This window comes from Nesoenas mayeri (genome assembly GCF_963082525.1).
Source record: "Nesoenas mayeri genome assembly, chromosome: 4".
NCBI classification, from domain to species: Eukaryota; Metazoa; Chordata; class Aves; order Columbiformes; family Columbidae; genus Nesoenas; species Nesoenas mayeri.
Genome location: NC_137540.1, coordinates 7206210 through 7232978, shown reverse-complemented (window position 1 = coordinate 7232978; position 26769 = coordinate 7206210). Strand labels below are relative to the sequence as shown.

At 37.2% G+C, this 26769-nt stretch overlaps 1 protein-coding gene across 1 annotated transcript in view; it reads left to right on the top strand.

Annotated features, from left to right (window-relative positions):
* Positions 1–26769, top strand: part of COL25A1 (collagen type XXV alpha 1 chain) — a gene marked incomplete at its 3' end in the record, with an annotated part of 302483 nt that overhangs the window by 143869 nt on the left and 131845 nt on the right. Inside the window, exons 3-5 of the mRNA XM_080344309.1 lie at positions 13600–13644; positions 15737–15744; positions 17849–17875. Coding sequence (XP_080200435.1) covers positions 13600–13644; positions 15737–15744; positions 17849–17875 — 80 coding nt within the window. The remainder of the gene's footprint in view (positions 1–13599; positions 13645–15736; positions 15745–17848; positions 17876–26769) is intronic.

Genomic DNA, 26769 nt, shown 5'->3' with positions numbered 1-26769 from the left:
AAGACAGCCAGCTTTGTAGCATATTATGAAGAATATCCATTACTTTGTTTTTTTTTTTCCTTTGAGACTGAGCCAAATCTCAAGATGCTTCTTTTTAATTCAGCACTTGCCCAAGTAAAAGCCCCATAGCTTCAGGGGAAGATTTGCCTCAGTCAAAGTTGATAAGGCCCCTTGGAGTTGTCTTAAAGTAGAAAGCTCTTTTGTGTGTATACTTGACTCTGAATGTAAATTTGCGTGTCTGGCAGTCTAAAATGATAAATCAATTCCATGTGCTTTACTAGAGATGGAATTTTTTTACTTACTTGTACTGCTAATCCATTTTCTTTGTATGGGTAAAGGATGATCTGTATAAATTAGATTTTTGGAGTCTCTATTATGTCATAAGAAGGACCTTGATAAAAGAAAAGGGCACAGGTTCCACCTGTGAAAAGGCAATAATAGAGTGGATTAAGTTCTTTAAGTTCAACATGGGGTTACAGTTGGCTGACAAAATTACAGCATTGGATGGATTCCAAGCTACCGAAGATACAGCTGGCCACAGAGAAGCAGCTGAGAGCATCCACTCACTTGTGCTGCTTTCTGCAAGCTCTCTATATGTGGGACAAGTACTAAGCTTTACATACTAGACAATTTTTTACACTTTAAAAACTATTGGCAACAGATAGTGAAACAAGTCACTATAGTAGTATAATAAACTTTCATCCGTTAATTATTTAATTTTACTCTGAGCCTGACCTGGTACAACTTTGTGTGTCCTCTTAAATTATGAAAGAGATTTGTATAGCAAGAACAATCCAAGTCCTGGTTGTTTTGGCATATGCTGAAGTTTTTTTTTTGTAGTGATTATCCAGTGTGCTCTCCTCTCAATCTGAAGTAATGCCCAGTGGATCAAAGACTGTATTTCATGAACATAGTCTCATGAGAGAGTTTAAAGCATGGGAGACATTCAACACAGATTGTACTTTCTTTCTAAGACTTTTTTTCAGGCAAGCATACTGCTCAAAATAATTGAGACTAAGGAGCAGGATGTAGCCCAGGTTAATAAATATATTTTACTGCTCTCTGTCAGGTTGAATACATGTCTCCTTAGGAACCAAAGCCAGTATCACTGCAAAAGTTCACAGGCAGCTGTAAGATGTAAACCAAAGTGAACAAGTTACTTCCTTTTTATTATTTTTTTGTCTTTTCCAGTTGTGTACCTCCTGTGTTAATTTGGACAAGATATATTGTAGCATTTGTGTTCAGTTTGTTGCTTTCATGTTCTGTGGGTGAATGGTGAATCAACAGAGGGAATGCTTTTATAGATTATTCAGAAGAAACTGTCATTTTGAGTTTGGGAGTAAAGCAGTCCTGGCACTCTTTCTATTTATTTACTTTTGTTTGTAAGCAATAATTGTGCTACTTTGGTGCTGTTATGCAACAGAGATTTATTGAACCTTTTAAAGCCACTTATTATTTTTTGTAATTAGAACTAACTTGTGCAGCTGTCACTAAGCTGCTCGTCAGATAATATATTTATTATGTTAGAAATGAGAGTAGGCACGTGAGTAAGACTTTGAAAGGAATATGTTCTGCTCAGGGTAGGGTTTTATGTTTAGATGGGTGATCAGCACGTGTGGGTTAGACCAAGATGATTGCAGTACCAAGTGCCTGACTAGTTATGTGCTGCCTTTAATCCTGTGGTATTGTATTTCATTGTCTCCCAGTACACTACTGCCACAACTGAAATAAAAACCCTCCACATTCAATGAACACTTTAATCTGTCATCATAATCACGAAAGTCTTGTCAATCATGGCTTAAAAGTTGGGCATGCGGATCAAGTCTGTAGTAAGAGGAGACACCTGGACTCCACAATGTAAGTGGAGATAGTCTAGGATATTAAATATTTATTTCATTTGTGTTGTACAGTTTAAACTGAATATGCTGTTGATGTTGTTGTTCCACATCTTTAAAAATGTAGCAAGGCTATTCAGTGACTTTGCAGGAGACAATGTTTAGAATAAGATGGAACTGATGTGACAAATTATGCGATATCTTACTTGTTTGTGTCAATAATTTAGATTTTACACTTGCTCTTAAGGTGAGAAGAAAACCCAGAAAATGTAGAAAATTTGAGTAGCTTGTAGCTTAAGGTAGATCACTTCAGATTTTCAAGAGGCATTAAAACTGAAAGAAACTGTAGTCACTCAACTGTGTATTCGGTTCAGCTACAGCTTGTAAATAGATAAATTTGGTAAGCTATTTGCTTTTACAGGTTTATTTCAAATGCAGGTTAAAAAATTTCTTACTCTACAGTCACATAGCAGCTACCTCAATATCTGTCCATTGTATATAAAATGATAGATTTTTTACCCTCTCAATAAAGTCTAAGGCAGTATTGTTATTTTTGACAGATTAAAAAGTTGGGTTAAATCTACTTTAAAAAGTGGTATTCTTTTCAAGAAATTACTAGTTCTGTAGGTGCTATAACAGAACAGTGTAAAAATTGAAATTGCAGTGTCAAACTTTATCTTCAGAATGTTTTGTGGTGTTTAAAGTGATAAATCTATTTGAAAGTGCTTTAAGTAAGATTTTCAAAAGCAGTTGTATTCGTCTAAATCAATACTTGTTGAAAATTGTAACAAAACTCTCAACATTCAGAGTAATCTGAATCATTGATCCTAAAGTACTTTTACTTTCACTACTGTCAGTGAAAATAACATGACCAACTGCAATAAGAGTTGTGAGTAGCTGACCTATTGTTATTAGCATTGCTTCTCCCTTGCCATTGTGAGACTCAGTTTTCAGTGAATTACATTTTTGCCAAAAATTAGCTGCAGTCTGTTGGTGTTTCTTTTTAAACAGGACCAGCTGTTTAAGAATGAAAGTTAAAGGAAAGATATTCAAGCTCTTCCTGTTCTTTGTTAATAAAATCTGACATAGCTGTACTTTGGAGAGAAAGATTGAGATTTAACCTCAGCTCATATTTTTTTATCAGGTTTATGTGACCTTCTGCTATTGTCATGCGGGGGGGAAAGATGACACTCTAATTTCACAACGCTATAAGCCATGGAAAAATCATTATTTTCATATGCTTAACACAGCCCATGTTTGTACTGAGATGACCTATCCCAACTGCTGCAAAGCAAAACCGACAGCCTGTGTTACATCTTCCAGGAGTACTGATGGGGTGTCTAATCAACAAGTGGGTGCTTGAGCAGGACTCTTCTCCAGCTGTTGCACCTACTTGCTGTTGTACTGGGGCTGGCAGCTGAGAGCCAAATGGTCAGCAAGCAGAAAGGATGCATTTTAAAAAACAAAACAGAAAAAAAATAGTCAGATTGATGAGATGCAAATGGAAAAGAACATGAGGAACTTGGCAGGAAGTTATAGCAGAAGGAATAAATTGTTGTAGGACTTGGGAGGAAAAAGGCCATTTGGATTCTAACATGCTGTGTGGGGTTCAGCTCTGGTGTGGCACATACATCTAAGCCTGTGTTCAACCCATTGTGACATGGGAGAGGTGTTCTCTTTCCCTCAAGAGAGTTGGACTCAGTTCCTTGAAGAAGCTTAGAGATTATGGGTTTCCTCAGGTTAGAGTGAACCCCCAGTGAAAGTAATGACCAAAATCTCTCATGTACATCCAAGACCGTGTTCTTAAGTGAAAAACTGCTTAGATCAAGTGCAATTTGACACAAGTAACATGAAAGCCACAGCCAGGATGTATGTCTGCATTGTGCTTACTGCATGGCAGGGTACCTGCCATTTACTGGGGTGGGAGAGTGCATTGACTGACATGGAGAAGTCCCTATTTCTCAATAGCACTACCTGAAATTCTGCAGTCCTACTCTGTCCTGACTATAGCCTGCATTATCGTGTAGATATTAGAGAAAAGTTGACTCATGACAGACTCTCTACTTGAGAGTTTGTGTGTCCAGAGCACTGCATTTGACAAAGATGTTCTTTCCACTGTTATGACATTGCTGGTTGCGGAACTTTGACACTGAAGTATAACTTGACTTTCTAAAGGTGGATGCAAGATTAGGTTTTAAGGACTTTTAATTCTGAAACTCTTGCTTTTATACAACTGCAGTTGTACTGTGTAGTTGCTTAACCATCCATTATGGCTGCATGTCCTCAAAAACTGTCTAAATCTGTTCCTAAAGGTCCTTCAAATTCTATTGAAGCTGAAGAAGAATTTAATTCTGATACCTTATTTCTTATTTTATCTACGTTAGTATCGGAAAAAGTTAAATCAAGCTTAAGTAGTTTTTCTCAATATGTCATGCTTTTTGCATCACAGGAGCAACTATTGATATGACATGATAATAATACAATGGAATGGCAAGTTGAAATGATGAGAAGACTTTCGTGCCTTGCTAGTATTGAATAGCTATCCCTACATACTTCAGCTGTCCCTCAGCAATATTTGTCAGCCAGGTGATAGCAGCTATTTCTGTGTTTGCAAAGATGACCATGTGCGCTTGGAGTCTTATATGTTCATTAAAATAGTTTAGTGGCCTCATGACTAAAATTTAGCCTGTAAGAACCAGCCCAGGCTACTGGGATCTATATCAGGCTGCTTCAGCAAGATAAATCAAAATTCTAGCTTGTATCTGGACATAAAAGCTGTGATCTGAGGTGAATAATTTTTCTGGTTGTCTTATAAATGTGAATCTTCATCTCTGAAAGTATTTTACATATCATCAGTTACGCATGTTCTGCCATAGCATTTTAATGATGCAGTAAGCAGTGAAAAATGTAAAGTTCAAGAACCTACATGTTCTGCATTGTCTTCCTAAAATGAGGTCATGTAAGCAGCAGCATTTTCTTTCCCAGTCCTCCTCCTACTGAACAAAAAGGAGAGAAAATGTCAATATGATTAAACTTTGGGACTGTAATGCATCACAAGACTCCTCCTATTCAGTGAAGATTTGTGTTATGTGTATGAATAGATTAGTGAAGGCACTCCTAAAACTACTGCTGCGGCAAAGGATGTGGACAAAGTGTTAGCATACATAAGGATGAAGAAGAATGCAAAATATGCTCTAGGTCTGTTAGATAAACTAGCCATGCCATTTTTGCTAGAACACTGGTCACTCATATAGAACAGGAAAACAACAATAGAGAAACAAACATAGCAGAAAAAATTCAAACTGGTGAGGGGAGAATTTGTAGAGAGAGCAACTTACTCTCACAGCTATTACCTGTGTTAATAAGGGCATACGTGGTATCTGTAGAAAGTAGATAAGCCACTTTACCTTGTGGCATTAAGAGAAGATACATGTACCTGATGTTTTCTGTAGTGTTTAAGGAACCCAGTCTTCACATTGGGCTGGTAGCTGGCAGCCAGCAGAGCAACCAAAAGAGGGAACATCACTTAAGCACTCAAGCATCTGGCTCCAGGGAGCAGCACCAGCAGCATTTGCAAAGCTCTCAGGCAGCTTCAGCCCAACAAACTAGCTGTGGGCTGGGCAGGGAAAACCTGACTTCAAACACTCCCAGTGCCTTGGATCTGAGTAGAATCAAACAGATGAAGTACATTCATATCAGAAAACTCTATCTGTGAGGAGGGCAGGTGGAGGGAGAGAGAAGTGGAAGTTGTGCAGTGTTTAGGGAACGCTCAAAACCCAGGGGTGCTGCGAACCCCCTGCTGCAGATGTTACAGAAGCAAAGTATCTCTTTGGACTTCTAGGTTAGAATTAAGACAAGAAAGGGTGTCTGGTGGTTACCAGTAGCCAAGAACTGAATTTCATGGATGTTTTGCTTGTCAGGGCTTATCTTACAATTTTTAATTGAAGACACTAAGTCTTGCTTAAGAAATTTCTGCCTTTGATTTCTTTTTATGCCAGTGTATTGCTAGAAGGATGAAGCAGAGTGAAATTTGCAGATGTGAGCTGTCTTTAGAGACATTATGTCTCTAAAGACAGCATGAAAATAAGTTTTGAGTACACAGAATGAATGAAATGAGGACCTGCTCCTGGGAAAGTGCTTGAGAACCCAAACGCTTCTTGCCAGAGTCTACAGGAAAGCTTGTGTCAGACTGTCCCTCACCAGCTGCTGACTCGTGGTATGGAGCAGCTCTACCGGACATGCATTAGTGCTCCTCCTGTAGGAGTCGTGTTGGAGTGAGACCTCAGGAGTGTGGAAAAAACGAGTTGTTTCAGCCTTATCATGCTAAAAGACTCACTACAGAATCAGAGAAAGCTTAGGAAAAGGTAATAATTATTATGATTTATGATATGGAGACAGTTCAGGTGGAGAAACTGAAAAGAGTATGTTCACCTTACAAAGGAGACAAACAAGAGAATATCTTGAAAATGCGTATGCTATTTAGCACAACAGTATCAAGAAGCTGGGTGAGGAATGCAAGTTTCTAAGTCTCATAACAATGTAGAAGGAGACATCTGTGATTTTATGAGACAGTAAGCTTACCATGGAAAAAAGAAACAAATACTTCTTGAAGTATGTGTTCATGGTGAGGCTTGTTGTCACACATGGTTTCTTACACCAATGATTTTACAAGGTTAAGTGAAAAAAAGGAGTAGGCATTGATATAGTTATAGAATTAATTAAGAAATATAATACTAATAATGGAAGAATTTTTGGAAGGGATGTTTATCTTGCATGTTTCAAGTATGTTTAACTATCAGAGAAGAAAAAAGAGAGAATAAATATGTGCATGTGCAGTTCTGGCTATCTTAAAAATGATGATCATAGGATTCTTTGAGCTCCCTCAATAATGTCTGGTACTAATAAAATGAAGCTAGGCTAGATGCCTCTAATCTGATTGCATGTAATATGCACAGAAGTGGTACAAATAATCTGACTTATGGAGGTCAGATTTATTTGCTGAGGATCAAATAGACTGATTTTGGCATTTTCTCAGCCAAGTTGCGTAATACTCTCTGACATGTATCCAAGCCCTGCAATGCAATGATGTTTCATGGTGAGCCAAAAAGCTGATGTACTGTGCGTGAAACAACGAATGTTCTTTATCCAGTTGAGGATCAAAATGAGGTAGATAAATTTATGAAGTGGGAACCTCAGGCAGGCTGTCCCAGACAGACTGAAGTACAAAGCGGAAGACTGACATGCCAGGCGGGATGATTATGCAGAGTGGGAGGAGACTCCAAGTGTTACGTGAGCTAAAAAAGGTGAGAAAAGAGGGAGGAGCAAAAGGACTGATGAAGTAGGCTGGAATAGATCCATGGAGTGTTTGTAAGAATGTGCTCAGCTTCAAAAAGTAGAAATTTTCCCATTCTTCCCTACGTGGGACGTAATTGATGGCAGTGCTATGGGGAAGGACCATGGATGTGTCTGTTGAATCTCACTTTGCCCAGATGCCCATTGATTGAGAGCTCATCCCCTTGCGATGGTTCAGTGCTGTTAGCTGAAGTCAGTAACCATTTCAGCAGGGGGAGGCTAGCAGTATGGGGGCCACCATGCTGCTCGTGGCATGCCCATGTCACAGGAGGAGGTGTTGGGCTTAGTAGCTGCTGCTTTGCTGCCTACATGCATTGCTGGCCTGCACTGTCCCTCAGGGCTGTGAAACACAGGGATGTCAGTTGTTGGTGGAAGCAGTTCTCTGTGAGCAGCGAGGAGTTGGTTCTGTTTGGTGTGGTACTGCAAGTCCTTTCTGAGTTTATTTGACAGGGAGAACTGTGGAATGGGATTTAATGATGGCAGCTGGGTTGTACTATGGAAGAGTGTTGAATCTATTGACAAATATGGGTGAGGGAGCTTTCAATGCAACCAACAGTACTTATTTTGCCAGTGTTACTGTTGAATCAACAAGGATAGTTTGGGTGGCTTGGTTGGTTTAGTTCAGTTGAGTTCTAGATATATTAATCACATGATTTCAGCAAAGTTGGCAGTTTTATTCTTAATGATACTGAAGTAATTCTGCTATCTTTAGCAAAGTTGCTCAGGATTTACTCTGGAAATGTAATTGTGCCAATTAATTTTTCTGACTTGACAGTCAAAATCCTGTGTTGCTATATACTACGTGTGAAATGGCTGTCCCTTGAAATGGCCAGGAAAATATTATTCTTTTCACATACACATGTAATGTTCATTACTTTTAACTAGCTAAGTATGTGTATCAAGCTACAAGTGAGCAAGATCCTGAGCATCAATAAAACAGGAAACTGGATTCTGAACTCTTCTGTTATCCTTAGGTTAGTGCACCAGTTTGGTGTAGGAGCTCTTCTTTACAGAGACAATGGTATCGATTAGAGTTTGGTATAACCTGAGATGGGTAAATCCTTTTCTTTTGACTTTATAATGCCATGGTACTTCTTTCCAAAATGAGGAAAAACTTAACTTTCTAGATCAGCTCATGACCAAATTGCAAAGCACCTTGATGTGCCTGACAGGTGCTGACAGAGGGACCCTAGGTCTCATCTACCAAATGTGTTTGTTGTTGTTGTGGTTTTTGTTTGTGTTTGGTTTTTTTTTCCCAGTCTGCTGCTTCAAAAAGTAAATATATCCATATATGTAAATATATTGTAAATAGATCAATAAATGAAAGAACACAAGTGTTGCCAGTGTAACAATGTGCTCATTCCACCCTTAATTCTGAAGATGAATATGTACTGTTTTTGAAAGACCCAGCTGTTATGGCATGACTTCCTCTACCAGTTTGGGCCACTGAATTATTGAATCTGTCTCCTTAATAGCATAGGATTAGACTTCAGAAGATTAAGAGAAAGTTACGAAGCCAAAGCTTGACATAGGCAAACTGCATATCGTCTATTCCTGTTTTCAAACGTCTTAGCTGATGTGAAATAGTGTAGCTTGATTCACACCAATTAAAACCAGAGCCCAGTTTTTCTAGCGCCTCATAAATATGCATTATTATAGCATAAATAACTTCTTCTATAGCTAAAAATGTATCTCGGAGAAGAAAGACACTATTCTTGGCTTAGACTTTTGAGAGGTCAATCCTTTTTCCCTTTGGGCAAGGACACACTGTTCATGCTTTGGAATGTTCTTTTTTAGAAAGTAGATGGAGAGCTGAAGAAAATCCTGCTTTTGTTGTCTAATATGTCAACAGTGGTACATGATCTTTATATTTTTGCGTCTTTAATAAATCAGTGATGTCATAGTTTAACTTATGATGCAACCCCAAGCACTGGAAAAATGCAATAACAAACAGTTTTAAGAGTGTGGTTTTCATCTGTTGTAGCTGATTTAAAAAATATACATGGATCTAAAATTAAGAATTGTGGTGTTCTTAAGTACTAGATTGAGACAGATTTTAATGTCTGTTAAAGCTTAAATGCATGGTTGAGTCTTTCTGTAGGTGTGTAGCTGATTTATGTGACCTTTTTTGGTATATGGCAAGGCATACAGTGGAGTACATACAATTGTAATCTCATTTCTTCTAGTGATAACCGCCACCAACATAGCAGTAGAAAAAAATCAGTAGATCTTTTGTGCTGCTGTACACATAGAGGACATATTACTAAATTATTGAAAAGGAATAAAGCACATTGCGTCAGCCTCTCCAGGACCACAGCAATGATCTGACCATACTCTATCTGTACTAATAAATTCTGATCTGGTTCGCTATAATCTGGGATTTCTGACTGCAAAGATTAGAATACCCATTACTAGGAGGTGAATGTCACAAAGTTGTGCTTAATATTTTTGAAAATGTCTTGGAAAACCTATTAATTTTCATTCTTGTTCCTACATGGTTTCTACAATCATACTTCGTATGTAGTTACTTCAGCAGATACTTATACTGAAGATTGAGAAGAATGTTGAATTTTAATTGGAAGACTTTCGGGGGAGGGGGAAGGAATTATTTGTTACAGCCTTATTGTTGACTTCTAACTTTTTGTTGCTGATATTTTAGTTAAAATATCAAGGGTCAAAGTCCAAAGCTCTTATGTGGCTGAACTCAGTTGTGGGTGGGGTGGGTGTAGTTGTTTTTTGTTTGTCTGGTTTGGAGATTTTGTTTGTTTGTTTGTGAGCTCCTTATGAGCATGTAAGAAAGGCAAAAGTATTTGAACAGCTGACATATAGTGCTTGAGAAGATAAATTCAGAGAAGTATGGAGAAATAATTGACTCTTACCTTTTGGAAATATGCATGCCACACCTTCCCCCCCTACCCCCCTTTAATTTTCAAATTTCCCTTTATAGGTATGGAATGGTATTGCCATTAATATTTTGTGACACTGGAATGAAGAAAAAAATAATCCTTTCTAAACTTTCTGCTCATAAAAATTAGATTCATAAATGTTTTTTGAAGAATATAAAAATTTCAAATATTTTTAAGCTAAAATAAACTAAAACTGAAAACCAGCTTATCTTCTGGCATTTTACTCTTACTCCTTAGCTAAAGGTAAATCTAGTGAGCTTTGGAAAACAAGGTATTGGCAAAGCTGGCTGCTATAAACCAACTTTTGCTTCTCGCTCAGAATCATTAATCTTTATTAACCCAGCTCACTGCACTGAGCTTCAAACTTTTGTTTTTCTTTCTAAGTTTTATATTTTTAGTATAAAAATATGTTCAAAACAACCTACTTTTTAAATACTCTGGATTAAATTCAATTCAGCATGGACATTTCTGATATGATTCTAGAGAGATTTTTACCCCCAGTATAACTTTATTCACTGCTCCTTCTGCTGCAGTGAGTCTCCACCAAATCTTCCAATTAGTGCAAACTTATAAAACTATAGACAGATGGAAAATTGATATTTATAGCAAAATGCCCAGCGTTCTGATGGCTGGAAACTCTTGGAGCAACAGATGATGATTTATGATTTATGATTTAGAGAAAGAAGCCTGTTCTGGAAAACATGAAAGCTCATGTAGTTTTTGAGTTAGTCATCTAGTGATGACCTTAAATGTCAGCATTAACGTTGTTGTGAACTGGAACCATCTGTGGTTAAAAGTTTAAGATGAATTGCTTTGTATTGGTAATAATTAAATAGAAATTATTTCCTCAAATAGTCCCCAAAATCCAGTAGAAGTTTGCAAGATTCACCTCTCATCTCACAGTTTGCCGATGCCACCATGTTCACAGAGATCTGACTAGTGCAGAAACCAAAAGACATTGTAATGATGGGGAGAAGTGATTCACACCACTCAGTGGCCTTTAAATACTTTTGGCCTGACAAACCAGAGGTCGGGGCAGTGGTTTGATTTCATTAATGCTGGTGTAAGTCCAGGGGAATTCTCCTAACTTCAGTGCTACAGTTACTTTGGAAATATGATATTAACAAGCATTTTTCTGGTGACTGATACTTAGATCTGAATCTAGTAATTCCAAGCTTAGAAGGGATCAGTGCGTGATGTCAGAGGAAAGAACTGAACTGAAGCCCCTCTTTGCCATCACTGTACACAGCTGCTCAACTGGCAATTTAATGCTCTGTGAAAATTTGGTTTGCTGCACAAAATTCATTCCTTCCTAAAATTAACATAAGTTACCTTCAGAGTTTTCTGTCAGTGGCTTTAATGCCTTTTGCTGGTCTGTAGCTGAAGTTTTTTAATTTCAAAGTTCTGTTGTTTCCTCACAGGAAACTTGGTTGTAGACATTTTTGTGTGTGCATGTGCATGCCTATAGCACAGTTAACATTTGAAAAAATAACATTCTGCAAAACAGGATGAGAATATTTTCTTGTTAAATGCTGAAAGGCAGGTCATTACTTGGTGAAGAGCCTTATAAGTTTCTCCTGCACATCCATGCTTGTGTTGAGCCCAGACTGATGCACAGCTGTCTTGTGAGCCTGGGGATAGCTCAGGCAATCTCCACTGAGGGCTCCTGCAGAGGTGTGAGCGTGCACAGGGACTCTAATAAATTTCAGTGTTAGTTGAAATAAAAAAAGTATACATGTACAGAAACTTATTATGTGTTGTAACATGCTGTTACCTGTGTAAGAAGTTTAATAGTTAACTCTTGCAGAAGCTGGAGTTTTTCAGGAGGAAGTTGCAAGGTTCTCCATGCTGGAGTGACACTTCTGTTATTTTTTAGTGTACAATAAAAAAACAACAGCAAGAAAATTCTTGTCTTGTTAAGCATGCTGTTGATAAGGAATATCCTATGCTGTTCTTGCTTTGTATAGTATTGTTGTGTTGCCTTATGCCACTACTGTAATGATTAGAACAAGAAATAAGGATTTTAGTGAGCTTTATAATGCTGTGGTAGGAATTAACGTCTCTACCTTCAAGGCAGGAGCTGATTCTCTTTTCTTTTTCTTTTAATCAACATTCTTTTATTTCTCCACCAAACAAATGCTATTTTACATCTATATCAAAATACCACTGATGTTTCATTTCAGCATCCTAGTCTTTTAAGCCAGATTTCCACAAACAGTGGAAAGTAAGTACAAAGTAAGATTTGGTGTTCGTATGCATTTAAAAGCTATGAGATGATAGTTAAGATGATTTGAAAATCTTGTAGCTGTTTAAAGTAGCAGGCAGTTGCTTAACTATTTGCACAAAAAACACATGTGCACCTAATATATGTTACAATGAGATACAACCGCAGCAGAGGTACTTGTGCTCCTGCACGCGTCGCTGCTTTTGGAATTTCCACCCATGCACTTGCCCCTCTTCATCAGCTTTGAGAGTCCCACCTGTGGTTCTCTCTTCAGAGCAGCAGCATTTCAGTACTTGGTGTCACCACCACAGCTGCTGCTTCTCTCACGAGCTGTACAACAAAAAGTGCAAGTGTAATATCCCTGCATTTTCAGGAACAATATTTCAAGGTCACCAAGAAAGGAGGAACAATGTCCTACCGATGGCTGCAGTTTAGAAAGGATGTTGAAGGTTGGAGTGTAGAAATGATGGACAAAAATGGTTTTATTATTTTCTTTAGAGGTGGCAGAGACACTGACTATAGTATGCAAATATTTGTGGAGAAAGCAAAAGCATACAGGGACTAAGCTGTTTTGTTATGCCTAACAGATACAGACTGGAAGCAAAGAACCTTAGTGTCTAACAACACATATATTGTTGTTGATGTCTGGGAGGTGACAAGACACCTGATTGTTTCTTCATCTCTTGGATATTTTCAGATGAAGGCTACATGTGCTCTTATAAAAAAATTCTAATCTTTGGGCTTAATATAGGAATAACTGAATGAAATTTAATGCCCCATGATAAGTTTGGTTTCAGAAGATTGAAGGAATAATGTAGTAATTCTGAGGAATACAAAATCTCTTTTTGAGGGAAGGAAAGGAGCGATTTCGTCTCTGGGGTTCATGGTAGAAAGTACAGGAATTGACGAGTTTCAGTGCAGCAAGTTGAACATAGAGAAAAATGTTCCACTTGGCAGAACAATGAAATATTGGTGAAAAAATGCCTGTGGAAGTTGCAGTAATAATTTAGATGTGGTTAACTTTTCCCTTGAGAAAGAAGGATGAACTGGGTGACCTTTAAAGTTTCTCCCAGCCTTTTTTCAGAGCACCTACAGTGGGTGATGAAGCTGTCAATTTTATCTTCAACTTCCAAAAATCTTATTCTGATGATCTTTTAGCCCTGCTCAGCCAAAGTGCCTGGACTTCGTGTAGTGCATCTGTTTAACACCTTTCAATCCAAACACAATTATATTCTACATCTAATTTCAAGGAAATATTTACAATCCTACATCTTCTTTTTAGGTCCTCCAGGGAAAAGAGGTAAGCGGGGCAGAAGAGGAGAGACTGGTAAGTTTTTAATTTCATAAGATCCATAGTTATTTGCCATCTGTGCTTTTGTGGGGATGTGTACCCAGCATGCCTTCATTTTTAGCGTTATTGCTTGTGTGCTCTGGAAGACAGTGCTGAAAGTTCTCTGGTAAAAATTTGTGACCCTTGGCATATACCTGGTGGCCTTCCAGATGGTTTTCTAGTCGTGGATGTCATGAATTTATAGGCACACTTCATAATGCTTGGTGTGGTATCGTTGGTAACACATTACTAATTGTCAAACCACTTTGGTGTCTTCTCACACTTGCACAAGTTAGGATAACTCCACCTAAGTCGGTAGTTGGAGCACTGTAAGTCAGTGTTGCATCATGCTTCCTTGGTTTGAGGTGAACAATTTTATAAGGACTTAGAGAAGGAAATAAAATTCCTCATGATAAGGAGGTTAATATTCAGGGAAAAGATGTGATAAGTAGACTACTCTATATGAGAGAAATTATTGTTTACTGGAAATGAGTAGCAGTTAAGTTCTTATGCAAATAAGAAGATAATTTGTTGGTTTGTTGCCCTGTACCTGGGAAGTTGCTGTTGAGAGAATCCTGCTGTTGGTGTGTTGATTGAAATTTCATTTGGGCCAATGTAGTGAGATGCTGAGCACCTCTTCCTGCTGACATTCACAGGAACTGGATCTGTTGATTACCTTGCGGGATTCAGTCTTTCAGAAAGGTGCACTTTCTGGAGGCAACACAGGAGAAAACGAGCATTTCAAATCTTGGCTGTCTTGTCTAATCTGCCAGTTAGGAAAATTTTCTGATCAACTTGATCTCTGCAAATCTTATGTAGCTTTTCTTATCTCTGTAAATGACCATTTCTCTGGATCTTAAAAACTATTTCTGTGTTTTTCTGCATCACAAAATTGAAGCCAGTCCCTCCCAAAAGTTAATATAAATCACCCTGTGTTTTTCAGCCAACGTTAGATTAGTATTTACTTCAGATAAAAATGCTATGGTACAGAAGGAAATTCTGTTGTTGAAGATTGTCTTAGAAATGATCCTGACAATTACTTTGCAGGCGGCTTGTCAATTCATTTTACATCTCAAATAAACACATATTAAACTATTAATAAAGGAAATTAATCCCACTCATTTAAAAACAGACCTAGACCTTAAAATACTCTTTAAGAATGATTACCAGGATAAAGAAATTACCTTAGTTACTGGATAATAAAATTGCATTGTTAAAACCAAAAGTCTGTCAGTATTAAAAGCAATCTCAAAGTGCAGCTGCTGCCATTTTATACTCCTTTTGCACTTCACTTTATTCAGAAATTAGAGAGAGGCATAAAAGCTTAATGAAATGCCATTGACTTGGGGGCTGCAGCTGCTCAGCTTAATAAGACTGAAATAGTAGATTTGATTTGTGACCCTTTGATAATGTTTCCAAGAGCTGCTGCACAAAAGTCTTTGAGTCTAAATAATTGAAAAAATGTGCAAATATCACTTCACGAAGTGTGACATTTTAATAGGTAGCATTTTATACGTGTGCCTTGAAAAAGGAAGGTGATGAAAAGAAAGTTCAGCACTGTCAGGTGGCCACTGAAACCTCCCCTTGTAGGCAAAGCTGGAAGGCTGGAAGATGCCGGTGTGCGTGTATCTTGATGAGATGCCCAGGTTAAATGCCAAGGGTACTTTGTGCAGTTTTGCAGCCGAGCTGTGAACGAATGCTAACTGTGCGGCTGACACTGGTGTGGTTACATATACTTTACGTGGAGTCTGACAAAATAAATTGTAGTCCTTGGCTGGTAGTTTTGGACTGGCATGAAATTGCATGGAAACATATGGAGAAGCAACTTGCTTAAGATTGCATGACTGTAATTGGAGGATTGGTAAAGGTAAGCGCATGCATTTAGAAGTTAGCCATACTAGTTGCAAAGCACAACCAAAGTGAAAAAGCACTTGAATGGGAAAATGTGTACAGTATTGCTCACAATCCTAAGGCCTTGTGCTTGGCTTCTTACATGTGTGTCTTTCTTTAATAACTTCATAAGCTTACATATTATTTTTTTCTCTTTTTTTCTTTTTTTTACCCTCTTTCCTTCTCTCCTGCCCCACAGGACCTCCTGTAAGTACAGTGATACATTGTTGGTTCTTCCAGAATCAGGGAGCAATCTGTTAGATCCTGTTAAGTTATCACTGTGATAAAATGATCATATATCACCAAGAGGGAATTCTGATGTTTATACTATGTGAACACTCACTAATCATCTTGGAGCTGGATAATTTAATCAGAAAAAGGTGTCTAAACCAGTAAAGCTTTATATTCAGCACTCCAGCTAGCAGTTTGGATCACAATTCCATGTAAGTATGTTGTGTTCATTTTCCCTATGACTTGAAAACATATTTTACTGCAGTATAAAAATGTGTGAGTATGTTATCCTAAGTTCAGACTCAGTCACTCTGCCTTTTGCTGGGTAGTAACTTCCCCTGCACCTGTCACAGACTATTGAGGTACAGGCTCCTTGTTCTTTGACATTATACAGGCTGTCCAGCTCCTTGCAGTGTAATTGTTACTGAAGCCAGTAAATGCTTGTCTAAAATGAATATTAAATAACAACGTTTAGTTTATTAACGTTGTTGAATCTTTTCCTTATCCTGTTTGTAAGAGAACAGTTTCTCTATTCTGTTTATTTTTTTTTCGTTGTTTTGATTTTTGCTTCATTTTTTTTTTTAGTTGTTTTTTGTTTGATTTGTTGCATATTCCCAGGGTAGGTCAAAAGTCTGACATGAAGACAAGGAAAAAAACATATCTCAAACATTTGTATTTTTCATGCCATCCATGTGCACCATGTGGTGTAAAAGTGTGACCATTAAAACACTATTTCTTTTATAGTATTTGCAGACTTCTATATTTTTTTTTTTTCTGTGATAGATATAGTATTTCCACAATATTTTCAGGACCAGATTATCTGTCTATTGTATGCTACATGCATATTTGAAAACAATGAATTAATATGTTGAATTTCTGCTGTGGCCTTATGATTTCACTGTTAACTGTATGTACTGAGCAGTGATACTACTTATCCTTGAAAGATTTTGACAGTGTGCTCAGCAGTTTATGGTGGCTAATTCATTTAATAAGCTGACACAAAATGACAGACTTAATGCATAATGGTGCTGTTTATATGAAAGAAATACTGGATTTCCCAGTTTCTTTTGCAGTTCTTCCCATGAAACACAAACATCAACCATAAATTGTTATAGAAGCAATTTTCCTGTAACAAGACAAGGTGGCAAGAGTTTACTGTGTGCCTCACTCTGGATATGTTTTACTTCAGCTCCCTACTGTGTATATACACATCCATTTTTAAAAATTGGCAATATTATCACAAATCTGAAATAGCTCCTGACACCAAATGATTTTAAGAAGTGTCTGACTTAAAATTCCAAGTTTCATACTTATAACTTGTGAGACTTCACCTTTCTGACAGGCAGTAAATCTTTAAGTTTCTACCAGGCATTGAAAAATTTAATTTCTGTTCCTAATTCACTTTTTTATTTTCATAGACACAGTCTGGCTAGGGGCAACTGTTGTGAACTCAGTTATTGCTTTCACCTGAGACTGTGGTAATAATTTTCATTTAAAATAGCAAATATTTGTACATCCCACATAGCACTGCATGGAATTAGGTGTATGTTGTAGTTTCAAAGGCTACTGCAGTGCTATGTTAATTTTCCTTGTACATGACTACTGAATGTAACATGATAACAGTCAAAGCTGGAGCTTTCAATTTTTTTTTAATGATCTATTATAGCATTCTCAAATTTCTTCTTTGGCACCTATTTTCTAGTGGTAGCTTATGTATCTAATACTTTACTGCCTAGGCATTGACCTTTTTTTTTTTCTCTTAACCGCATATTACCCTTCAGTTTACATTGGATAATGCTCGTCATAACAAAAGGAATTTAAATGAGAATCCAAAGTGGCCAGTAGCCTTTTAATGAGAATATTTATTTAAGTTAAAACATGTAAATACCATTGCCAAAGCCTCATTTCTTCATTGTGTGGTACCTATTTCATATTTGTTGGTTTGTAATATCATCACATATCAAACATTAATCAATATGCAAACTATAATTTGCCAGTAATGTACTCTGCATGTTTGTTATGTCATATGTCATGACTGTGTTGTTAATGTGTGTCATACCATTTCATCTCATTCAACCAGGGTCTACCAGGGCGAAATGGCTATCCGGTAACTCATTGTATATTTATGATAGCTTATATTACTCTAAAATCATGTTGCTGTATTTTGATTTTGCTTTATTACTGTCAAAAATACTTTTTTTGTCTATTTCTCAGATGCCTACAAAATGTAGGACTTTTTTTTTTAAAGCCAACAACAACAAAACTTTGAGAAGTTTTATAAAGAACCTGAGTGTTTCCAATGCATAAATGTAATGCAGTTATTGTTTGACATTGTCCATAGTTTGTGTTGAGCTTCTGCATTCTTGCATACAAAATTATTTTTTTACTCTAATTTAAGAAAATTCTTTAGCAGGACACTGTATCTCAGTTTTCCATGTTAGAAAGCGGTACACTTGCCATATGGAACCTCTAAGTCCTTTCTTCTAGCTGTGTCCTGTTTATCTTGACTTAATGCATTTTGAGCAACATAAAATGCTGTTACAGAGGTTCTAGCCATTGGCTGCATTGTCTTCCGTGGAGTAATTTTCTGATAATATATGTTATTCATTTTTCTGTCAGTTTCATTCATATCTTTAGGATTTATTGCTTGAAAAAAAATAATATATGAAATAATGCATCTTTTCAAAATATATATATTTTTTTTCCAAGTAGTCAGACAAGCTGACTACAGTGTCCCATTCAAGGAAAGAAGTGTATGCCTGCTGTCACATGTGTATTAGAAACCAAGTGATAAAACACGTTAGTGGATACATTTCAGAGAAAACACATATGCACAACATAGTGACTGTTAAAATATGCTATTGATCTTACTTGAAGCACTTGATAGGATAGCATGGAGGCTCCTCCATGCTGATTTGCTTATGTATTTCAGATAAGAGATGCCTGATTTTTCAGTGAATTTAAAAAATGTTTCTGTTAGTAGATATAAATTGCATACCTTAAACTCCTGCAGGTAGAGGACAATTTCGTAGAATCGTAGATCATAGACCTGATTGTCTTGGAAAGGACCTTTATAGATCATATAGTCAAACCCCCTGCCATAGAAAGTGACATCTTTCAGCAGTGTAGGTTGCTCAAAGCCCCATCTAGCCTTACCTTGAAAACTTCCAGTGATGGGGCATCCGCATCTTCTCTGGGCAACATGTTCCAGTGTCTCACCACCCTCATAATGAAGAATTTCTTCCTTATGTCCAATCTAAACCTGTCCTCTTTTTTTTAAAAAAAAAACTTTGCCTTGGTAAAACAAAACAAAACAACAAACAAAAAACCAAACAAAACCACCTCTCTATATAGATATATTTTTCATCTTTCTTATAAACCCTCTTTATATATTGAAAGGCTGTAGTAAGATATCCTCAGAGCCTTCTCTTCTCCAGGTTCAGCAACCCCAACTCTCTCAGCCTTTCCACACAGCAGAGCTGTTCCAGCCCTCTGATCATCTTGGTGGCCTCCTCTGGCCACTCTCCAACAGGTCCATGTCTTTCCTGTACTGAGGTCTTCAGAGCTGGATGCGGGACTCCAGGTGGGGTCTCACCAGAGCAGAATCACCTCCCTCAACCTACTGGCCATGCAGTTGCAGACTTTACTGTGAACTATTACCACTGAAACATCATCCAATGCCTATCTTTACTCTTACAAGTAGTTGAAAGTCAGCTGGTGAGGAATGGATCATCAGTATCAGGAAACCTGCTTGGATATACTGAAACCATTATCAGGTTTCAGCGTACATGTTGCCATTTCACTTATGGTGCTTAATCTATGTAGATGAGATCACAAGTGTGTGGAGGAGAAGACGGAGTTAAAATCTTGCTAAAAAACGTTTTTTGGTTATCATCTAGCTCTGAGTTCTATATATGAAGATCCAGATCTAAAAGAAAAAAGTTCCACAGTGACAACAAACTAGTGCTTAAGCTCTTAGGTCACAAATTCTGTGGAAATTAAACATTTTCAGTGTTTGTCATTCCAGTTAATGACCTTAACACACATGGTAAAATTCATGTTGTACAAAACACAAAAGCCTAATAGATTTAACTTCTTGATCTAATGTGTAAGTTGAGAAAATAAGTGAATGTATTAGTGATGGACTTACACTTTTCATAGGTTCCATGGAGAGACTTTGAAAATAAAATGTTCTTCAGAGCCTGAAGGCTCAGGCCGCTGTCCTGATCCAGCTGTTTTCTTTAAGAGATTTGTTGTGGGATCCAAAGACAATAAAGGTCCTTGGAAAACATGTTATCAAAATTGCTGGGTCTAACAGTGGCATTGTTATGGGAAAACTGTGATCTGAATGCATTTCTGTGCATGTTACAGACACCCGTGCATGCACAGGCGAATGTTGTGCCTTCAGTAGCGGTTAGCACTGGTTGAACAGCTCTTCCTGCTGGAAAATCACTGGGAATAGAATTTGGCTTTGGTTCTGGAAAGTTGTCATTTGGCTTGGCTGTCTGTTTGGACCTTTCAGTTACATCCATATCCTCCTGCTGTGAATGGGTAACAGCAAGTGCAATGCACTTTAAAAGTGCTTATAGAGCCCTGTAGAGCTCTATGAAAAGGCTATTAGTGTTTCAAGCTATTTCTCTAGAGTTCTATTTAACTCCTGTACAAGCCTTCTTGCTTTAATCTTTGAGTTTATAGGACACTCTATGACAATAGTGAGATATATCTTCCACATATAACCTAAAAAAGATCTCTGTTCAATAGGCTTAAAACATAACGTTACAATCGCACAAAAGCTAGTGGCTAAGTTTTCATTGTCTGTGTTGGTTCTAATTTTGAAGGTACCTTAACAAATAATAATAACAGTAAAAAGAATTACAGTGAGAAATGTAAGTTCCTAGGAAGATGTAGTATCAAAACTCAGGAAAATAAGCTGAATGTTTAATGAGTAACACAGTTATTAAGGGTTTTATAAGGCCATGATTAATTGGTTATTATGTAAATCACAATGAATATTATAAGAAGTGTACACTAGTACGGCTCCATTTTTTCCTCATTAAAACCTTTGTGTAACAGACAGTGACCAAATTCAGAGTTGTAACTCTTTCAACTTTGGTTTAAAATTGAAATAGGCTATCACATATTTTTAAATAAAAGAGAACAAATGAGTGAACAAATGAGTGCACAGAGAATGAGAACATGAGCATTTGTTGCGGGGGCTTTGTATGACAATGTCACTTCAGAAATTATACTAGAAATAAAACTCAACAAAAACCACAACCAATGAAAAACCCCAGTAGCTTATGAATACAGTGAAGAGGACAAATACACAAACCCTGTAGTGCTCTGCAGGGGAAAAAGAATCTTATAAGCTGGTTGAATGGGTAGAAGCTACTTCTTAATTTTTCCTTCAAAAAATTGAGGCAGATTAAGAAAATGTTTTCCTATTCATTTTCCCAAGTTGGGGTACGGATCAAGCTCAACATCAAAGTACGTCATCCTGGAAGTTGTTGGTGATAAAGCTGCATTATCTTCAGAGTAAAGTGTTAGAAAATGAATATGTCCATATAGAACTGCTTCATAAAAGAGAAGATCATGGAAATTTCTCCTACATCTTTCCATGATGACAGTCTGCAGAGCAACTGGTACATTTACAAGACTTCTAGGAGCTGAGGAGGGTTATGGCTTTTCCAGGTGATGATGCGTCTTGTGTTAAATCCCATTTCTCCTAATATCCTTGTTTTATCTTCAAGAAATGTAGACAGATTCCTCTCTTGCAGAAAAGGGCATGTCTAAATTGGAGATTGTTCTCCTGTAACCGTACAATACCATCACCTGGTTGGGCCTGAAATGTAGATCTTTGAAGTTTCATCTGTTATTTAATTTAAAATTTTCCTAGCTTTTGAAAGACTTACCTCTGAATGATGAAGATAACAAACTGGCTAAGCTTAGAACTACAGATAGAATGTTTCAATTATTCTTTAGACTGTTATAATTCTTTCTAGCTTAGAGAATGTCTTTATCATCACACTTTCGATTTTTGCACCTCTAAAAACATATTCTATCAGACACGCTGTTATCCAGACGTGAAGAATTTCAGGTTGCTATTGGAAGGCTCTGATTCCCCTTCACCCGCCTTTCTGTTCCCAAGTTACCAAAGGAAAGGAAAATTTCAGTAGAACAGAGAAGGGCTGTGAGGAGTTTGAGTTTGAAGAACTAGGCCTGGTGTAGAAGAATATGAAAACTACTGTTGTGAGAAATTGGAAAAAGACATTATTGTCCTGCTGTGCTGCTTTGTCTTTGACGGTGCCTCATATTTCGTTGTTTCTGCTGAGTCTCCAGTCAGGGACTGGGGCTACGTAGGCAAACGCATAGTAAGTAGTGGTGTTGCACAAACCCTGCTCTCTTAATTCCTCCATCCTGCCTTTCATATCATGAGACTCAGGTGTAATTATACGCAGTAAATTTCCTGTGCAGTTTCGAAAGAGCACTTTTGTATCGTGAAAAGCACTGAGATTTCATTCTTTCTATTCCAAGCAGCCACCAGGCTGAGGACTCCTTTGTATTTGCTTGCCTTAAGCAACTATGAAATCTTGCTCTTCTTCCCATGTTCGTTTTTAAGAAACATAAAGTAGTTGCAAAACCAAACAGAAATACTGTTGTGAGTACTAGGGGCAAGTATTCAGTATCAGCAATAACTTTTAAAAAGGTACTGTATATTCTCACATATATTATTTATGTGTTAACTGTTTAAAAATGAGAAAAGCCAATGCCATTGTGCATCAGCAGTAGGCAGCTTACCTGCAGGGGAAGGTTACCCTGGAGATTTTCTTCCTCTTGCCTCTGCCTCCAATTACATGCACATTATCAGAGTGCACAAGCCTTAGAGAACGTTTCTCAGCTGTACATGAAGTATTAGGACTAATATCTTACAGGAGCTGCCGATGACTGGAAGTACGAGTTGTAGGTATGACATTTCAGGTATTTGGCTATGACCAAGATTTGGAGTCAGAAGAGTTTTTATGGGAGATTCCAGGCCATCTACAGAGTGAAGGGAATACTGGTTTGATTTTGAAGGTGTTGTATATGTTCTATAAAACTAAGTGACATAAATCAATTTCTAGCACAAGAAATGTAATATGATTGATGCATAAAGTTTTCTCATTAGGGTATCCTGTGGGATGTCTGCTTTCCCAGTTTATTTATTCTCTGTTAGTGTTGCTAAAAATAATAATAAAAGAGCATCTTGGCAAGACTTATTTTCTCCCATCTGACAGATTTGATCTGCAAGTCTACCAAAAAAGGGGGTAGGTGTTGGTTGTTTGTGTCAATTCAGATGTATCTAATAGTATTTATTCCAGTTTTGTTTATTTTTTTTCCTGTAAATAAAACATATCATATGTAGAATTAATTCCACCAAATTCAAGTTTTTCAGCCTCAGATACTATAGAAGCTCAGCTGTAAAATGATCATAACTGGAGTGATCAAAAGAAAAGAAATGTGCACAAACTGTGGATTTTTCATCTGTGATGAAGCACAGTCTGTGACAGTATTAAGCATTTTTTGCAATAGCTGTGGTATTTCCAGTAGCTAGACAAGTCTCCTCTTTTTCATAGTTGTAGTAAAATACAAATGTCTAAGCAAGTGACTGACCTTATCTTCAGGATTTGGCTTGGGTGAACCTGCAGAAGTTTCCTACTCTACGGCATTTATTATTCTCAACAGATGTCTTTGTAGACCACCTTTTATTCTTGGCATTTGGCCAAAGTAACATCTTAAACATATGCCAGCAAAACTTTTGCAATAAATTTCGGGTTGGGTAGGGAAGCCTTGGTAACTGTTTTAGGATTAATAAATAAATAAATAAATACACAGAAAATATCTGGAAACTCAAAAAGCTTCTTTGTACTGTAATTTCTGCATGTGTTTTCTCAGTTCTGTGTACTTTATGATTATTTTTAGTCCTGACAGAGGTGATTGGATTGGGACACATGAGGTTTGCAGTTGATCTATCTGCCTCAAACATGTTGCTTTTTCTCAGGGAGCAAAGAGAATCCTCTGCATTCTTTTAAGAGATACAGTAGGTCATCTGTGCATTGCAGTGGGTTACTGGGTTTACAGATTCTTTATTTGTAATCATGTGTTCCTTGCACATTATTCCAAAAAGTTGCCAGTCAATGTCAATGCTTTAGATTCAGCAGAAAACAAGTGACTACCCAGGATGACTATAAATTAAGTCCTTAGACCTTTTTTCACATAAACACTTCCAATTCATATATTAATCGTGACAAATCAAAACTCCAAATAGTTTTACCATGGTTCACCAAAGCTCTGCATACAAGCTCTTCGTTAGCGACTCTTCCAAGAACATACTTCAGCTCACATGGAGTATAACACAGATCTGTCCTAGACTTCTTGGTGTGCTGCACACAAGTGCCGCAGTCCTACCACAGAAGCTGGACTTCTCTATGACAATCAGGCCAGCAATTACATGAATAAGAGTTGGAGAGACATGGCATTCAGTTCCACTCTCACACATCAAATCAGACTGGCTTTCTACAGCTGTAGGTGAAGGACGCTTTCAGGCTTTTCCATAGATACCTGTCAAGTCCAGCACTCAGTGGTACCTGTAGCTACTAGAATTGCTTGCTCTAAGTGGTCTATACCAACATGACTTTTTTCAAGACATACCAGTGTTATGTGATGTGAGTCTTGAACAAAGGTCAATGAGAGGTGAGTCACTTGCTTAAGTATTAATTTTGCCTTGGTATCAAATTGTAGATACGGTCTTAGTTGCAATTTTTAACTGCAGTATCAAAAATTGCATTCTGGCATTTAATATTCAAATAGGTAAGAGATGAAGTCCACTCTTTAAAAAATGAGTTAGACCTTTCTGGTTGCAGTCGTTGGTATCCTGCAGTATTGGTTAGTAGGTCTGTAGTGGCAAGTCGTGTCGACTTGTTTGTTCCTAGAAAACTTCAGTGGCACCTCAGAAATCTTCCTAACAGTCACAACACAGTGAAATAGATTTTGTCAATAATACCATACCAGAATCCACACCAGTTACACGGGTCCCAAATATGAGCTTCAGTTTTAACAAGCTCAACACACACTTGCTGCTAAGCAGGCTAACCATGTAGTATTTCTGTGCCATGAGAACTAGGGGAAGGCTATGAGAATGTGGTATTTTTTTAGAAAAGTAGTGCAGCTGAGCACATACTAATAATACTCAGCAAATAAACTTCCATTTTTTCTTACATATTGTGGGAGAGTTTCTAAGTTCACATGGCTGTCAGAATAATAACTGCAGCCTTTGTAATGGCATCGGTCACATTAATATATAATTTTTTTATGGCCTTTGGATCTGAAAATAATATGTAATATAATTAATCAGTTTAGTTTATTTGTATGCTGATTTTTTACAGTAATTGAAGATAATCATAAAAGTTGACTTGAACAGAAAAGTTTGAGACCTCTTAAGCTTACAATTACTATTAATTTTGTTTCACAGATAATAATTGAAGCTAGACATCAGAACATGTTTATTAACTTCTCATAAGCCAGTTGCCATTTTGAATGAACCATGGGCTGAGTCCTTTCATCTGTTACATTCATCTAATGCTGAGTGTATAAAAAGAGAAGGCTGTGTTTATTCCTGCAGCTCCCTGGAGGATGCTTAGAGTGCCCCAAGCTATTCCATATCTGTGACTGTGACAGTCAAGTAACAACTGCCACATCTGCAAAAGGCAGCAATAGAAAAAGATATTTCTATCTGTTTCCTCGCTTGCAATTATAAAAAGAAATTGCCAGAGATAAGCTAAAGTAGAAATTTCACGTGGTAACTGAAGAAAACTACTTGTACTGCAATAAAAGCCCACCTACATAGTATGTTCTTATTTAAACTCATTAAACTTTCCAAATTATTTTAGTCCATTTTCTACATAGTGTTACAAAGGACATAAAATATTAGTAGAATAATAAAACAAGATTATAATAGATATCCTCGATGTATCATCAGTAATACAGAAAATTGTTACCGTACGCTGGATCCTCTAAGACTCTTCTTTAAACTAGCAATTTCCATCTCAGATGCATGGACAGAGAACTCTTGTATTGCAAAATCCACATCTCTGTATGACACTTTGTGAATGACATTGTGTGATGAGAACAGAACACATAATGCCAGGATACTGTGGGCTAGTGTGAATCTGTGTAGCTTAGATTCACAGCTGACATCAGTTCACAATGATACAACCCCAAATTTCTATCAGATAAATACAGAATTATAATTGATGGCAGACAGATGACAGATGTAATTCAACAATCATATGTCTTTTTTGTTGTTGTTGGTTTTTTTTTTAGTATTTTCCTCTGCAGGTTTAAAATTTACCCTGTCTTCTTCCATAATAAAGCATGTATACATAGAGAAAGGAATTAAGCTGATTTGTCATTTATTGGACAGTATATAAAATTTCTGGTCTCTTTAGGCTACTCCACTGAGTTCAGCTTGGCAGCTAAGCATGTGGCATGCAGAAGGCTGTAGTTATGATTTTCACATTTATGTTTTGACAGGCATAATTAATGCTTGAACTGTCACTGAGATCACTCATACTTGCCTTTGGGCATGCCACTTGAAATTTCCCAGTCAATTCCTCACCAATGTAACACTTTAGTGTAAAAGAAATAGATTTCTTTATGAAACAAACTACCTTGGAGCAAAATTTGGTGTTGTAAATGTTTTCCCAACATAGACATAGATAGGAATTGTAATTCTAGACCTCTTTTCTCAGCTTGTGTTTGACAATTGCACATGGATATGGAGTCACTAACCAGTGATAGTTAAAAATGTATCTTAAAATCAGCCCGAACTGTCACTTTCTCACAAGATAATTGAGATTCAAAGAAAATGTTAAATCACTTACAGTAGAAATCTGGTCTTCAATTACTCTATATATCTGTCACAAATGGGAAAGGAAATCCCAAACTGTCCTATAAGATTTCTTA